The 17,256-nt window shown below is 52.3% G+C and overlaps 1 protein-coding gene across 5 annotated transcripts in view; it reads right to left on the reverse strand.

The window, feature by feature from the left end:
- Nucleotides 1–6,640: 6,640 nt before the first annotated feature.
- The window catches only part of ANO10 (anoctamin 10), a 238,809-nt gene continuing 228,193 nt past the window's right edge, over nt 6,641–17,256 (reverse strand). For 3 of the 5 annotated variants that reach the window (XM_015131207.3, XM_015131208.3, XM_077994212.1), the window contains one exon: nt 6,641–7,260. In XM_015131207.3, the coding sequence (XP_014986693.2) occupies nt 7,192–7,260 (69 nt within the window). In that variant the 3' untranslated portion in view covers nt 6,641–7,191. Of the gene's footprint in view, nt 7,261–11,571; nt 11,722–17,256 lie in introns of all 5 variants that reach the window. The other 2 variants (XR_013414552.1, XR_013414551.1) reach the window with 1 other exon arrangement.

Raw genomic sequence — 17,256 nt, forward strand, 5'->3', positions numbered from 1 at the left:
CCTGTAATCCCAGCTACTTGGGAGGCTGAGGCAGGAGAATTGCTTGAACCCAGGAGGCGAAGGTTGCAGTGAGCCGAGATTGCACCGTTGTACTCCAGCCTGGGTGACAGAGCAAGACTCTGTCTAAAAAAAAAATAATAATAAAAAAAATAAGGCTGGGCATGATGGCTCACGCCTGTAATCCCAGCACTTTGGGAGGCCAAGGCGGTGGATCATGAGGTCAGGAGATCGAGACCATCCTGGCTAACATGGTGAAACCCCATCTCTACTAAAAATATAAAAAAATTAGCTGGGCAGGGTGGCAGGCACCTGTAGTCCCAGCTACTCGGGAGGCTGAGGCAAGAGAATGGTGTGAACCCGGGAGGCAGAGCTTGCAGTGAGCCGAGATCGTACCACTGCACTCCATCCTGGGTGACAGAGCGAGACTCTGTCTCAAAAAAAAAAAAAAAAAAAAAAAAGTCTTGAGCAAAAGAGGCACGGTGTGTGAACCTCTTCTCAAAGGCAGACTTCAGAGTCTTAAAAGCCAGAGGATGTGGATGTTATTCTGATGGAACCCCACGGAAAGGGATGGGCAGGGCAGGCTCTTGTTTGCATTTCATTTGCAGGGGGCAATGAGACTCAGAAAAGGAAAGAGTCTTGGCCAGGGATGCACTGTTAACCTGATCCTGGAGCCCACTCCTCAGGCTGCCCAGGTGGGTGGGGAGAGGTGTGAGAAGATGGCACTATCTTGACTTTGCCTTTGACCTTTTGGTAACAGAGGGCTGAGGAAAGCAATTATTAAGGCAATTGACTATAGGAGTCCACTTTATACCACACTCAAGCTGTTGCATAACACATGTATATGCATCTTGTTACCTAACACCTGAACAAGTCAAAATTCCGTGACACATCTGGTCCTAAGAGATTGTAGGCGTGTAGATGATATTAGGTGAAGCCGCTTCTTATACCTCATGATGAGGAACCATTCGGATTCAGGGGCTAAGACCTGGGCTCACAACATTTCCCAAAGAATTCCAGTGCTAGGAAGCTTCCCTGGTCTGGATGGCCATTCCCTGGGACCAGCTGTCTGAGAGGAAATTGGAACTAGGCAAGAAGTGTCTCTCAGTCCCTAAGATGCCTTCTGTCCATTAGGAATCAATGTCATTAATGTGTTTGTGCAAGAATTGCAGCAAAATCCTGGACATATTTTAGGTGGAGGCCTACCATGTCACTGGATTCAGGTGGTTATTGCGAATTCCAACCTGCATTCTTCCTTCTGCTGTGGTGCAAATGCCAGCAGCTACAGAGCCATTTATAGCTGGAGAGCAGCTCCTGCAGCAAACGGCTTACAAGGGCACCATGACCAGGCAGGGCAGCCCAGTATGGTGGCAGAAGGGCGGGCAAGTCCCAGAAAGCAGTCATTTGTGCCACACTATTGCCCTCCCTGTCTTTATTGACCCCACTTGCTAGGACAAACTCTGGGTGCCAGTTTGTGGCCTTGTGTTCTGGGAAGGGGAGGTAGAGGTGACGTTGAGTTGCTCTTCAGTCTTCCTTAGGACGGAGACACCTTTGGTTTCTGTTTTCTAAGCCAGACAGTTATGTAAAGGGAGGTACATATCCACGTATCCACGTCTACCCTACTGTTGCCCTTCTGGTTAATTTTTCAGAAATATACAGTGATTTTCCTTGTACTGAGCACACTTTAATTTGATGATTTGGCCAGAAGCTCTTCACACCTCAGCTGGTTGCCCAGGCCTGGGCCCTGGGAGACTTGGGGGTGCGTTTTCCTTTCTCCCACAGAGGGTCCGCTGGCCTGGAAGCTCTGCCCCCACTTCTTGCGGTGACTGCATCTATCCACCCCCTGGGCTGTGGGACTCTCAGGTGAAAACAGGAGGTAATAATGGGTGGGTGGGAATAATACAAGTGAAGGAGCCTCATAATCCATGTGCTCTGTGCCACTGTTTTCCCCTTTCACTGAAGAAATTCACCAGCACTATAAGATCTAGCGAGGAGGCCACCTTTCTTGAGCCAAATGCAATCAGCGTGATCTGTACCACAAACTTAGGGGACAAACTTCATCAGACCTCCCTTTTCTATCATGTGAGGCCCCCACATACCAATCAGCAGGAAGCCAAGGGTTTCCTCCCTCCTGAGTGGAGACTGCTGCCATCTCTGAATTGCCCAAGAACCTCCAAGGCTTACAGAGGGTGGTGGGAGATGTCAGTCATCCAACGCCAGGTAGGGAGGAAGCTGGTCTCTTGGGTCCCGCACCTTGTTACTCCTTTCTGCCTTGGATCCTGTTCAGGCCCAGGACACTTGTGGCTCTAGATCCCTGACAGCCCCATAGAAGCACCCCAGACCTGCCCCCATGGTGACAAGTCAGCAGGGAAGGAGGCTGGCTCTGCAGGGGCCTTCAGCATCAGCTGCTCCTGGGCAGAAATCAGCAAGGCCCTTTACCCTGCTATGGTTCTCGGATTTCCGTGTGCAACAGCATCTGATGCAGGCATTGTCAAACATACAGATTCCTGGGCCAAACCATCACCATGTGGCTTCTCAGGCCTGGGTGGTGGCACTGGGCATCTGCATGGAACAAGGTCTAGACGATGCTCTCCAGGGGTCTGTGGCCACACTCAGAGGAACGTAAGGCCCTGTTGCTGAGCCTGGCCCCAGCCAGGCTGGGTTCAGGTCTTGATTGGGGCCCTGGGCTAGCTCACGAGACCTCCTAACTTTGACTCTTAGAGGGTTGGGATGAGCGGCTCCCCACACCCTTCCATGGTGCCTACTTGACTGGGTCCCTTCCCAGGACCAGGAAAAGCATCTTCCTTCCCCTCAAGTGATTGTGGCCCCTCTTGTGGTCGGGGCAGAAGGGTGTTCCCAAGCCTGAGGACACAGCTGCCCTGGCTGTGTCCTGTTGGGCTCCTGCAGGTGCTGGAGGCTCCAGGTTCTGTCAGGTCCCTTCTCTTCTGTCAGGTCCCTTGGATGGGGCATGGAGCGCATGCGGGGAGGCCTGGAGTCTGGCAGCTTTGTAGACCCAGCTACTGGCAAGAAGTTCCCCAAGGCCCACACTGTCTGGCTGTTTATCAAGGCACTGGCCAGGCACTGTCCTTGCAGGGTCATGGGGTTCTTAAAACTTAGTAAGGACCAGTCTGGACCCTTCGGTCCTCAGTGTGTGGCCTTCGGCCTTCCTCCTTCCTGTTGCTACTTTCGTGCTGGAAGAAGGGCAGGAGCCGCAGGGTTTGAGTCTGGGAACACCGGTCTCAGGTGCTGGGCAGAGGCTGTGGGGTAGTGGGACTTGGCAGAGATGGCAAAGGACAGATGTGGGTGGACATGGGCTATGGAGAAATCACTTGAACCCTGCAAACCTCAGGGTTCCTCTATTAAATGGGGACAGCGTGAGGCAACTGTGACCCAGAGGGCACTTGACTAGCTTTGCTGCAGGACCGGTTGGCCACGAGCATTGGCTTATTTGCTAGTGAAGCTGCTAAAATAAAGATTTGTTCTCAAGTCTGAGCTTTTGAGCTGCTAATGTGGAGTACGCAGTGTGGCTGCTGTGAGGGGGAGGGGTCCACCGCCTGATCCCCCTGCCTCGAGGCTGCAGCCCTGGGATGCTCTGGGGTTTCTGTTGGCCTCTGTGTGGGGCTTTAGTGCCCTGGAGAGTGAGAGGAGCCGCCTGTGTGGAGTGGGATAGCCCTCCCCTATGGGGAGGGCATCTAGGAAATGTCATGGCACAGGGCTCAACACGGTCTGGGCTGGTTGTGTGAGAGAGAAGAGTTGGGCTGTGAAGTGAATTAGGCCTGCCGCCAAACCCCAACTGGGGGGTCAAGTCCCAGTGACAATCTGTGGGACTTGGAGACAGCTTGTATCTCACGGCTTGAGGGAGGCAGGTTAGGGATGTATCCCTGGTCACTTTTTTTTTTTGAGACGGAGTCTCGCGCTGTCGCCCAGGCTGGAGTGCAGTGGCCGGATCTCAGCTCACTGCAAGCTCCGCCTCCCAGGTTCACGCCATTCTTCTGCCTCAGCCTCCCGAGCAGCTGGGACTACAGGTGCCCGCCACCTCGCCCGGCTAGTTTTTTGTATTTTTTTTAGTAGAGACGGGGTTTCACCATGTTAGCCAGGATGGTCTCGATTTCCTGACCTCGTGATCCACCCGTCTCGGCCTCCCAAAGTGCTGGGATTACAGACTTGAGCCACCGCGCCCAGCCCCCTGGCCACTTTTGAGGTGAGGCAGGAGCGCTCAGGCAGGGCAGTCTGCGCAAATACCCCAGGAGCCGCGGGGCGCGTAGAGCCGGTCTGAGCAACTTGCCGGGGGCGGCTCCCTGGGAACCCTTCTCCAAGGCCGCAGGCAGAACGGGCTTGAGCTTGAGAACGGGGCCTGCGCTTAACTCACTGGGGACTCCCCTGGGTGGCCAAGGTTCTTTTCCCACGCCCTGCCCCACAGCTGCTCTCCAGCTGTCCTCTTTGGAAGCTGTCCGGTGTCCGGGAGAGCTCTGGGCCTGGGGTCCAAATACCTGGGTTCAGTCTCCTGTGGTTCCCTGGCGTGGGCCTCTCTCCTCTGTACCATGAGGGGTTTGGACAGGGGTTACGAAGCCCTTCCTACCTGCCCGTCCGTCCCTCAGGGGCCGCTGCAGTCTCAGCCTCCTGACTCTTGGCTGCTCTGCCTCTGGGCACTTTTCTTGGCCAGGCGCGGGGCTGGTACCTCTGGTGTCCACGTCTGTTCACGCAAGCAGGTGCCTCCTAGCTCTTGGAAGCCATGGAGGAAGGCGGGCTGCAACCGTCGGGTGGGGGTGGGGGTAGGGGGTTTCACCCTCTGGAGTCCTCAGGGGTGTCGGGGGAACTGGGTGGTCAGAGTGGGGAAGTTCCCTTGGGCGGGGTCACTAGGAGCCCTAAGGCAGCACTGCCGGGGAGAGTGGGACCTCAAGAGGCTCTCGGGGGCATGGTGGGGTTGGATCTGAGGCTGAGGTGAGGCCAGCGACAAGAGAACAGTGGGCGAGCCAGTGGCCAGAAGGGCTGGGGGATGAAGTGAGGTGCAGGGAGGGGGGCCCGCCGGGGTTCCAGGCGGAGACCGTGACCGCAGGGAATGGCTGTGTGAGGCCAGGGTGTGGGTGGGACGGCATCGGCCTAGATGTCTTCCTCAGTCCAACTTAGATACGAGGGAGCTACAGAATGTGGAACAGCAGACACGCTGTTCCTCTACCCCTACTTCCAACTATGCCACTAAGTCCTGGGCACCTGCGGCCTGCTAGATGGCATCCATGACAGCCCAGGGGATAGAGAGAGGAACTTGCCACACCTCCAGCCAGCTAGAGCCTAGCAAACCGCCACAACCTCCCGCTCCTGCCAATATCCCTCTTGACACAACCCGATTGGTTCCACATCCACCCCCCCGTGGCCTTGTGCCTGAGGTCTGGCCCCATTGGAGGGTCCCGTTCTCCCCTGTGCAGTGACTGGCTAAGGCTTAGCTCAGCGGTGTAGTTGTGCCCAATCAGACGCTGAGGAAGGGCAGATGGGCGGCTTCTGGGAAGGGCACAGTCACAGTGCTGGGAAGAGGCTGTCTGGCTCTGCGGCCCTGCAGGCGGCAAGTGATTCGGTGGCTTGACGTTCCGGGCATCCAGGACCCACTGGTTCACAACCAACTGCATTCATGTGACTGACTCCCAAAGCCGGGCTCTGGGGGATGGGGGGACACCAAGAGCTGGTGCCAAGGGCGCCATTTCAACTTTCTCCTTTCCCAGCAAACACAGGCACCCAGGCTGAAACAGAGTAAAGATCCTGGGGTCTCAAGACTCAGGCCTATATTGGTGGCTGCCATTGACTGACATTTCAAAACATGAGCCTCTTCTAGAAACTGTCCATCAAACACTGAACAACCACTGAATAACAGGCCCTGGAGTGGCTCATCCCATGTAAGGGCAGGGGCAAAACTCACTGACGCGTGTCCACTCTGGAAAACAGGATGGGCTCGCAGGACCAACACAAACACCCATGAAGGGGCTGACAGGGAGAGTCGGGACCTCCAAAGACAAGTGGTGCTTGAGCTGCCTTGAGGAGGCTGCCCCATCTCTGAGGTGGGGGAGGGATCAAGGTACCTGACTCCTGAGCTGAGGGAAACAGGCCTCTGCCAACCAGGAAGCACGGCGGCCCTCCCGGCTCTTCACCTTCTCCGGGTGGGCCAGGGCATCTGCTGCTGTCCGAGTGGAGGTGCCCACGGGTCTGCAGCATCTTGGCTACAGCAGGATAGCCAGTGCTGGTGGGAAGGGCTGTATACGTGGGCAGCACATGGCATGCTTGTGCCTGCGAATGCAGGGCAGTCCATGGACACAGCTAGGGAGATGGGCACCACCACTGGGCAAGGAGGGCCCTTTTCTCTGCAAGCCCAAGCACAGGCAAGGGCACCAGGAGTGGCTGCTGGCCCTTGGCTTGGCACCATGGGCACACCCTGCATTTGAAAGCCCTGGCGTCCCTGTAGGCAGGCACCACCAGCAGCAGCCGTTCTCAAAAATGGCCCAGTCTTCAGCTACAAGCTTTGGTGCCTGGCCTCCAGCCAAGCCCCTCACCCTGGGCTCCTGATCTCACCGCTCCACCTTCAGTGACCTCACCCATGCTTGTTTCAGAACAGGGAAGCCCACTGCAGTCCCCATGTGGGCAACAGGAGTCAGAGAGGTTGCCTTTAACAGCTCAGTTACTATTGTTTATGTTGATAAAGGGTCTGTTAACATATTGCAAAAGAGAACCAGGAAAGAGGTCCAGCGTGGGAAGCACTGCCTTACTGTACCCCGCTCTCAACTGAGGCTCCTGTGATGAGCACAGTGGGTACACACCCCATCCCCAACCTGTCCACAGATCCCTGGGCCATGGTGGGGCCGGGAGTGACACTGCTGTGAGGGGAACATGGAGAGCTGGTGGCTCACTCATGGTGAGAGGCTCAAGGGTGGCAGTGGCTTTGCAGCAAAGTTGGCAGCTGGAGCAGTGTGTGGGACCTGGGAAGGAACAGACAGGGTGGGGCTGGGGGAACTGCCAGGAACTGCCAAGGATCCTGAGCTGGGCCACTGCGAAACTGAGACGGGTGCTTGTCACATGGGAGCTACTTCATTTGGCTAAGCATTGGGTCTGGGTTCAGGAGCCACGATGCTGCCCCGAGTACCCATCCCCCACCACCGTGGTGGGTGTCGCACACAGGCCTCTGCCAACAGGGCAGCTGGGCACACCGGGCTCTCAGGTTGCCTTCTCCTTCCCGCTTTCCTTTGGTTCCTCTTTCAGGTTCTCGGTCACGAGCTTCATTTGCTGTTAAGAGAAAATAGGACACCAGGTGAGCCATAGAAGCCTAAGGAGTGGCACCTAAGTAGTGGCAGAGGTCTCTGCTCTCTATGGAAGCCTGGCCAGCGCCTTTGACCCCAGGGAAGTGGTGACTCTGATGCTGCCTGCAGCTTCCAGCAAGTCCCTGGGTCTGACTCTGAGGAGATGGCAGACGGTTGGTGTGGTGGAAATGCAATGTCGCACTGTGTGAGCCCAGACCAGCAGGGATTTTAAGGACACTGAAATGAGAAGCAGCTGGCGTCTCCTCCCTGGATGGCCAGGATGAGAGGAATAGGTGGACAGGGCCTGAGAGAGGATGGGGCATAGGCTTGGGACCAAGTGCTTGCTTTGCCCCTGGGCACTGAGCGACCCTGGCAGTTTGACCTCGCTGAGCCGGAGTTTCCAAATCTGCAGTGAGTGCAAGAATGCATATTTTGCAGGGTGGCTGCAAGTATTGTTGTCCACGAAGTTCCTGGCACAGAACAGATGCCCCAAATCATCAGATGTTTCTCACCAGCCTTTTGTCCCTAGTACAGCCACAGGACTTACCCTGACCCCTCTGCCCCCATCCTCACTGGGAACAACCCATTAAGTCTCCGTGAGGGTGACATCGAGATAGAGACGCCCTCCTGGAGGGCAGGATAGGAGACTTCCAGGGAGGTGTCAGAAGGGAGTGCCTGTGCCCACAAGCCAGGCAGCGGTGTGAGGGGCAGTTCTGCTGCTCCTACCTTCCCCTACCCCAGCCCTGAAGTTCCCAGACACTTCAGTTTTGTGGCTAGAAATCACCACTGCAGTTCTGCCCTATTTGTTGAATAAATGAATAACTATAATACTGTGGAAGTTGGCTTCAAACAGATTTTCAATAACAGTGATTCACTTATGGAAAAACAAAACTCTTGAGTGCAAACGCGGCTGGTGCCCCCAGTACCTGGCTACTCATCTTGAGAGCCCCGAGGGCCACACAGGGCTGGAAGCAATACCGTGCTCCCTGTGGCTTTCAGTGGGAGAAGCCGCTTTCATAGGCTGTCTATCGAAATCCCTTGTCTGCTGCTTTAACTTACCCTTCTAAGGATCCTTTAGCTCTGCAGCGCCTCAGGAAGGCGCTCTCAACTCCTGACCATTCTCCTGTTTTCTGAGCCTGGCCTGTCTCCCATGGGGCAGCTCAGTGATGGCTCCTGGAAGCTGAGCCCTCTGCATTTGGCTTGGGGAGGGGACTGGCTGGCCCTTTCTCATCCATGTCGAAGCAGGGCTTAGGAGATGACTTTTGATAAGAAAGGGGGCTACGGAGAGTCAAGGTGACCAGGTTATCAGCAGTGGGGGTGACAGGGTTCTTTCTGCAGGGGCCACAGCATTTCAGCAGGCCTGGAGTAGGGGGCAGACACAGGAGTTAACACGGGCCCAGGGACATGCCCTGTCCAAATGACCCACCACTGTAAGATTTCTATAACCTTCATCCTGCCAGGGGGATAGAGATGGTTTGATTAATAGTTCACAAACCTAGAGAGGCTGAACTGCCAGGCACTGTAAAAGTCTCCCCAGAGTTTTTTGCATCTGCTACCTCTTCCATGACTAACATTTCAGGTCTTCCCACAAGCCCATGCTGTTAACTCCAGATATAAAATATCACCATAAATAAAAACTATAATATTTCAGCCCAGGTTCACTGCAGACTCTTCTAGCTGTTATCATTTAATACTTATACGACTTTTAAAATGTCTTTTTTTTTTTTTTAAGAGGGTCTCACTCTATTGCCCAGGCTGGAGTGCAGAGGTGTGATCACACTGCAGCCTCGAACTCCTGGGCTCAAGGGATCCTCCTGCCTCAGTTTCCCAAGTAGCTGGGACGACAGGCATGAGCCACTGTGCCCAGGAAATTTAACTAAACTAAAACAGTAATGAAGACAGAACATTCCCCAGCTTGTCACAGAACCTTGCAGCCACATTTCCCTGGCATTCCACATGGGGAAGAAAATAAAAATGGGAGCATTTGAGGCTCCTTTCAAGGCAGCTGTGGCTGGAAGCCCCGTGAGGTCAGGCACAGAAGCGTCCAGCAGCTCTCTGGGAGGGGCCCTGCTCCACAGCAGCCAGGGTGGATGGGCCTTCTCCTCCGAATGACCAAACCCAATGTGACTTTTGTCTCACTTCCTGGGGCTGCTTCTGGGGTGCCCCCCACTTGTCCTTATAACTGATGTGCCCATGAGGGGCTTCTTCAGGGCCACAGCCCCTTCTCTCAGGCCCAGGGTTGGGGGCTTCACCCAAGTTCGGGGAAAGAACTCAGAACTCACTCGACTGGGCTACTCCCACCTGCAGTGCCTGCCTTGCTCAGGGCAGCACCTAAGAGCCTGAGGATGTCCGCGAGGTCACAAGGTCATCTGCGCTGAACTGCACTGCTGGTGGCAAAGGTAGAAAGAATGGCCAGGGACCCTCCAGTCCTCCCTTGCCTCAGGCCAGGCAGGAGCCATTTGCAGAATTCTGCTCTTTCCTTCACCTGCCCTGGAGCAAGGCTTCTTTTAAAGCCATGAATGATCAAGTCTCACTGGAGTTCTGTGATCCCCAAGTTGGGCCATGGCCATGGGATGACTCAAGGCGAACTTGGCAGCCAGGAGAGCAGGAGGGGACAGGAAGGCTGTGCTCTCAGGGCCTCTACAGGGCAGTGGCAGACCAGGTGATTTCCTTCCAAGGGCACTGTCCCTCCCACGGCCATGGTATGGAGGGGGGCTCAACTCAACTCCCTGGGTTGCCCGTGCCCACAATCTCCAGCTGGGAGACCCTAAGCCAATGGCAGAACCAGAAATTAAAACCTGCAGCTAAAGTCCAAAGAAAAACCCAAGTGATTTGGAGGAAATGAGCTGCAACAGCCTGCTTTGCTGAGACAAGTTAAGTTGTCATGAAGTCAGTGGCTGACACCCACACCTTTTCTGTGTAAATGGGGCAGGCCTCTACCTCCCTTGGCTGCAAATGGAGTCAGAGCCACAGATACTCATTACTGGCTGACTGGCCCCAAGATAGCTTCTCTTAGGTAAACTAATTGCTATCTACCACTCCTGAGTCTGTAACCCTCAGTATGGGCTCATGCGACTTACAACAAGAATATCTCATTTGTCTTCCCTGTAGTGACTGTGATGCAAACCTGCCCTCCTGGTGAAAAGGAGGCTGAGCCCTAATCACAGTCCTGGTCCAAGAGCACTTCCCACACCCTCCCCGATGGGGAAGTGGGAGCACTGGCAGAAGCGACGTCAGGGTCACAACATTTATGATTAGGAAGGAAACTTGAAGAACAGTCAGTCTCATGGCCACTTAAGAATCCTGAGACCTGGTTAAATGCAGGCCCTACAGTGGGCCCCAGACTCGAATTTTTAACGAGCCCTTGAGTTTTTCCACTGGCTATCCCAGGCTTGCAAATCTCTGATTTGTTGTCGGTCACCTTTCACAAATAAGCAAGCTTGGGCCACAAGAGGTGAAACAGGTTTCTCCCAGGCCATACTGCAGGCGCTGGCTGAGTGGGCTGGGACAGTGCCTAGGCACCAGGCTGCCTCTGGCAGCTCAGCTCTTTGGCTTCTTCTCCTTAACAAACCTGGCTGGAGGGTGGGTGGGGTGGGAGTGAGCAACATTATCCCCTTAAAAAAAACCTGGCTTCTTTGGGGATCCTTAAATTAAAACCTTCATAAAAATATAAGCAAGATAATAGAGCTGACAACTTCTCCAAAAAAGTATCAAAATGGAGAGAGAATGGAATTTTCCCCTAACTTGTGACTCATTAAAACACCCATGCTCCAAATTATTCTTTAAAAAGCAGTAGTTTTTTGCATCATGATTACTAATGATTATAATAGGAACCCAATCATTAAGTGTGTTGGCCAAATGCACAGCTTGACCTGAGGAAGACTGTGTGACTGGATCCCCTTTTCTCTTTGGAGAAGTACAGAAAACTTTCTGAGAACTGCAACGCCTCCCACAGACCTGGAATGGCCACGGTGGACTCCATAGACTCGTGATAACTACGGTGGACACCATGAACCTGAAATGACCCCTTCTCCCTCCCAGCCTTGTAGCAGAGACTCCCTCTGGCTGAGCCCACAATAAACTTTAGGATCCTTCTATTCATAGCATTCAGGGAATCACTACCATTTGATTACATCTCCTGCTCAATTTGAAATCTACTAGCAACTACTCCATTACCCCTTCTCACCCCTGTCCCCCTCCCAAACCACGACCTACAGAAGGAATCTGTCTGGGGAGCCCTTGACTGAAGGATAGAAAATCCCATGTGTCACCAGTTACTGTTCACCAGTGGCCTCACCGTTCATGTCCTCTGAGTGCAGGGTGCAGTGGCTGGGATGGAGCCAGGCTGGTGGCCACATAGGGTGTCTGGGAATGGAGTTCTCAGGCCAGTTCAGCCCAGCAGCAGCACCTGGCTCCCCTGAGCCACCTTAGCCTTAGGTGTGCAGGCCTGAGAACAGAGCATCATGATTACTCATTCCTACTCCCCCACCCAGAATCTGATTTAATGCACCTAAGTGTGGCCTGGGCACAGGGACTTTTCAAAGCTTCCCAAGTGATTCTAACATGCAGGTGAGGCGGAGAGCCACTGCCTGAAATGAAGCCACCCTCCAAGTCTCCCTGAGAAGGGAATGGCAGGGAAGAAGGGAGGATCAACTTCGAGCCTCCTGCACTCAGGCTGTGCACACACCCCTTATTCACGCCTTGCAACCACAAGCACGGGCTTCTCTACAGGTGTCACTGACATGGCCCTGGGGACTCAAAAGGCTACACAGCTTATTGAGGACATACAACTAGAGTCAGGGCAAAAATCAAGCCTGACAATTCAGACAAAAAAGGAGAGTGGGGCTTCTGAAGCACCTATTTTCACAAAGACTTTATCGTTATCTCTATTGGAAAGTTTACTTCAAACAGTGTTCTGAAAATATCATCATACAATGATTAAAAAGTCCAAGGCTGTCTGGGCTTGGTGATGCCATAAGGCTCTAACCAGCCACGACAGCAGTGAGTAGAGGGGCAAGAAGGTGCCCGCAGCAGCCCACCAGGCAGTCCTGGAGGGAGTTACGCCCACCTCTCCCTCTGACTGTTGCTTCGTTTTAATACTTGACAAAATGTAAAAATGTAAGACTTGCGGGCAACCACAAGTGCCAGTGCTCCAGCTCCCACCTCCCACCCCAGGCAGTCTTTCTCCCAGTTGTCCCCATATCAGGAAGCAGTGCCACCACCAGCCAGCATCTCAGACCGTGGAACTTTGGCCATCTCTGCGGATGCCTGCTCCCCCGGTCCAGCCCCTCTACCTGTCACACACCCACTGCTCCTGCCTCCCTCCTCAAGGCTGTGCCCCTGCCTGCACTGAGACTGCACCCCAGACCGTCCCATTCTTGTCCCAAGGCAGCCCAAGCAGGGTTTTAAATGGAGGGCTGTATATGCCACTCCAAGGTCCCCACCACGCTGGGGACTGCAGTTCATCCCTTCTTGTCTCTCATCCTCATACCCTGCTGCCCTGCACTCCAGCCTTGGTTCTGCTCCAGCCACCAGCTCCCTCCACCCAGGCTTGCCTGCCCTGCCTGAGCTTTGCTGGCAACTCCTTTCTGCCACTCAGTCCTCAGCCTGTCTCTTCCTCATCCCTCTATTTCCTCCTCCCCTGTCACCATCCCATCCCTCTATTTCCATTCCTGCACTCCTCTCATTACCATCTGGTTTATTCATTGTTTATTTGCAGATTTTTTTTCTGTCTTAAATGTTGTATCCTTCCTGGTATGTGGTATCCAGAGAGCAGGGCCATGACTAGACCTCAGGGCCTATGACAGTGCCTGGCACTGAGTTGATGCTCCATGAAAACTGGAAGAGGGACCAGCTTGCAGCCTGCAGTAGCAGCCAGAGAAATTCCAATTTAGCCAGTAACCTCAGTGTAATTCCGATGAACTTGTAAAGCCTCTTTTTTCATGTCTATGAAAGAGAAAAGCCTCTTTTCTCACGTAACACATACTCAAGTTCTTGAAGTCAGCATCACGCTATGGCCCACGAATTGGCCAGTCCCATATATGGGATCACAGAAAACACACCAGTAGCATGGGCTTTATGTCAGAAGCACCGGGTTTCAGGGTTCCCAACAGCTACCTGCCCTGGTAACAGTACAGATTTGGGTCCCAGCCTAAGGTTTTGTCTCAGAAGCTGGGTGAGGGGTGGGTGGCAGAAATCATGGCTAGCAAGCTCAAGCTGGGTGAGGGTCAGGGGTGGGGTGGCGGGGAAGTGTGACAGAAATCATGGTTAGCAAGCTCAGATGTGGCTCTGGTGAAGGGGAAGATGGTCTGCAGTTACAGCTGTGTGGGAGAAGGACGGTGCCAAATTATCAGCTTGGTCCCAGCTAGAAACAAAGACTCCTCCAAGAAAATCAAATCCCCACTCCAGAAAGGCTCTCGCTCAAGCAACAGGAGACGTATGAGGGAGTCTATGACACAGTCCGTTAACTGCATGAGCTGACCGTGGGGTGGGTGGATGTCAGTTCAAAAAGGGGAAACAAAGGTGTAATGTCTGTTTCTCAAATGATCTTTTGAGCCCTGTTTTCTCTGCACATCTGGGTTTCAGAGCAAAATTTCCCAAAACAGAAGTTAAAGGACTTTGAAAGGAGATATTTTGAGACTGCAAATTACTTCCCATGGAGAGTGAGGAGCCCACAGAAGCCAGAGGTTGGCTTTCCAGCCATCCCCAGGCACACACTTATTCTGACGCTTCCGGAACAGGGAGCTAGTCATGTCTGATTAACTACAGCCACCTCCCAAATCTGGGCTGTTGGACTCCTCACACACCTGCCAATGCTACAGGTCATGAGGTTCCACAGGTGGCCAGAAAGAGCTGGATGCTATCACAAAATGACCAAGCAAAACGGACCAACCTCCCTGGGTCTAGGGAATGTCGTCAGGGGCAGCGAGCCCTCACCAGGGCTGCTCATCCCCTCTGTCCTTTCATGTTCTATCAGTGGGCACTGGTATTTTCTCCAAGTTATGAATACCCCAAATATACATGAAATCACCTAGTAACTAATCCAACAGACCCTTCTGCATAAACCCCAGGCTGCAGCACGGAGTGGACGCACCCATCTAGATGGTTCCTGCAGGCTGTAGGGCTCAGGCCTGTGGGTCTGGGTATCAGTCCTATGCTTCCTAGGGTTCCCTGTGCCAGGTTCATGCCAATCTTGGCTACTTTTCTCCCCATTTCCTGCATTTCTAATCGCTCTTGTACAGCAACACCTCTTTTTTACCTCCTTTGTTGATATGACTTTTAATGTCTGCTATATTACCTGTGTATAATTTAAATTTATAGTGACCAACACTTACATCACATTGCATGCCAGGCACTGTTCTAAACACTGTGCACATTTGATTTACTCCTCATAACCACCCTATGAGAGACATACCATTATCATTTTAAAGAAAAAACAGAGGCACAGAAAGGTTGAGAAACTTGCACCAGGTTATACAGCAGGTTTTAGCCCAGGCCGTCTGGCTCCAGAGCTGGCTCCTAACCTGCAGGCTGCCCTGCCCCTGCCCTGATGTCGGATCTAGATGTTTCATTTCTGTACTATAATAATATCACCCAACTGTCCACCGGAGTCACCTGTGCTTTGAGATTCAGATTCAACTGGATCACACTTCCAATCCACGAGGTCTTGCAAGTATCTCTGAATTATTGGTGTGAATCCAATTTTGTCTTGTCACACCTGGCTCAGATTTCCTGCTTCTGCTAAATCTCTGAAACCATGGCAGCCTGGCTCCAGATACACTAGGTTAACCTTATCTTGATCTATATGCACACATTTTAGCAAGATATTAAAGAGTGTTTAAAACTTTAAGAATCAGCTGGGCATGGTGGCTCATGCCTATAATCCTAGCACTTTGGGAGGCCGAGGTGGGCAGATGACTTGAAGTCAGGAGTTCAAGACCAGCCTAGCCAACATAGTGAAACCCCGTCTCTACTAAAAATACAAAAATTAGCCGGGCGTGGTGGAAGGTACCTGTAATCCCAGCTACTTGGGAGGCTGAGGCAGGAGAATCACATGAACCCGGGAGGCAGAGGTTGCAGTGAGCCGAGATTGCACCACTGCACTCCAGCCTGGGTGACACAGTGAAACTCTGTCTCAAAAAACAAACAAAAAAAACTTCAAGAATCATTTTTTTGGGTGGGTGCAGTGGCTCATGCTGGTGATCCCAGCACTTTGGGAGGCCAAGGCAGGTGGATTACCTGAGGTCACGAGTTTGAGACCAGCCTGGCCAACATGGTGAAACCCTGTCTCTACTAAAAATACACACACAAAAAAAACCAAAAACAAAAAACCGCCGGGTGTGGTGGTGGGTGCCCATAATCCCAGCTACTCGGGAGGCTAGTGCAGCAGAATCACTTGAACCCAAGAGGTAGAGGTGGCAGTGAGCCAAGAACGCACCATTACTTTCCAGCTTGGGTGACAAGAGTGAAACTCCATCTCACAAAAAAAGAATCAATTTTTTAAAAATATCCAGAAGTCCTTGATGATTTTTTTTTAAAGAAAGGCTTCCAACGGGAACAAGAACATGAAAATGTGGAAACCACAGTGAGACAGCTGGCAAAATCACAAATGCTCAAGCAGCTGAAACTCGGATGCAAAGGCACTTCCTTTAAACAAAAATGATTTAGACCAGGTCTCCTACTCTCCTAGTTAAAAGAGGCAGGTGAATTCTTGAAATCACAACTTCCTCAGAATCTTCAGGCAGGACTCCCTGGACTCCAGAGCCAGAGAGAGCAACAGGACAGTTTATTCCCCTCTTGCCCATGGCAAGCCACAGGAGCCTGGGGGAGAAGGGTGTCTTCCTAGAACAGAAGCTCCTTGAGGGATGGATTTAATGCCGTATAATATTTTTTGTTTGTTTATTTTTGTTTTTACAACTTTGTCACATTCAATATTTTTAATAAATAAAAAACAGGCATGTGCTTTAAATATTATCCAACTTATTACCAACTGCACCCCATTAAAACGTGTGACCTGGAGGAAAGAGAATGGAAGGAGTCCCTTGGTGGTTCAGTGCTGTGTGTGCCCCAGATGTGTTCTGATGGCCTCTTGTCACCATCTGGCTGGGATAGAGAGCTGCTGAAGAGCACCGCCAACAAAGAGCATGGCAGAACTAGAAACCTCAATCTGCAAGGGACTGCAGTTTACTAAACACATAAAAGGGAGCAGAAACATTAATAAATTATTCAGGAACGAGAAAGGTTAAAATAAGCCATGTCTCCTCCACTGGATGAAGAGAAAAAGCTGGCAACAGATGTTGCTTAAAAGGCTGAATTGAATGGACAGTTTTTTGAAATATCCTGATATAAGCATGGAGAACACTGGGCTGGGGGTGTACTGCGGACATCGACCAAGGGTGCTAGAGAAGTGGCCTGAGGCTGAGATGGGGGCAGTATTTTTTTTTTTTTTTTTTTTTTTTTGAGATGGAGTCTCGGTCTGTCACCCAGGCTGGAGTGCAGTGGCTCGATCTCTCCTCCCTGCAAGCTCCGCCTCCCAGGTTCACGCCATTCTCCTGCCTCAGCCTCCCGAGTAGCTGGGACTACAGGCACCCGCCACCTCACCTGGCTAATTTTTTTGTATTTTTTAGTAGAGACAGGGTTTCACTGTGTTAGCAGGATGGTTTCGATCTCCTGACCTCGTGATCTGCCTGTCTCGGCCTCCCAAAGTGCTGGGATTACAGGCTTGAGCCACCGCGCCCGGCTGGGGGGCAGTATTTTGACACTTGTGAAGTAGAGGTATAATTGTAAATAAAAAGAATCAAAGTCCCTAACATCAAAAGCAACCTATGACTAATCTTAAGGAAATAATATAATTATTTACAAAAGCTACAATTACTTCTGGAATGACCATTAACTATGTGTATTATGGCAACATAGGTAAGAGGGCAACAAAGAGTGAGGAAGACATGGGAGTGATGTTCCCAGATGGGAGGACCAAAAAGAC

This window comes from Macaca mulatta, chromosome 2 (assembly GCF_049350105.2).
Source record: "Macaca mulatta isolate MMU2019108-1 chromosome 2, T2T-MMU8v2.0, whole genome shotgun sequence".
Lineage (NCBI taxonomy): Eukaryota > Metazoa > Chordata > Mammalia > Primates > Cercopithecidae > Macaca > Macaca mulatta.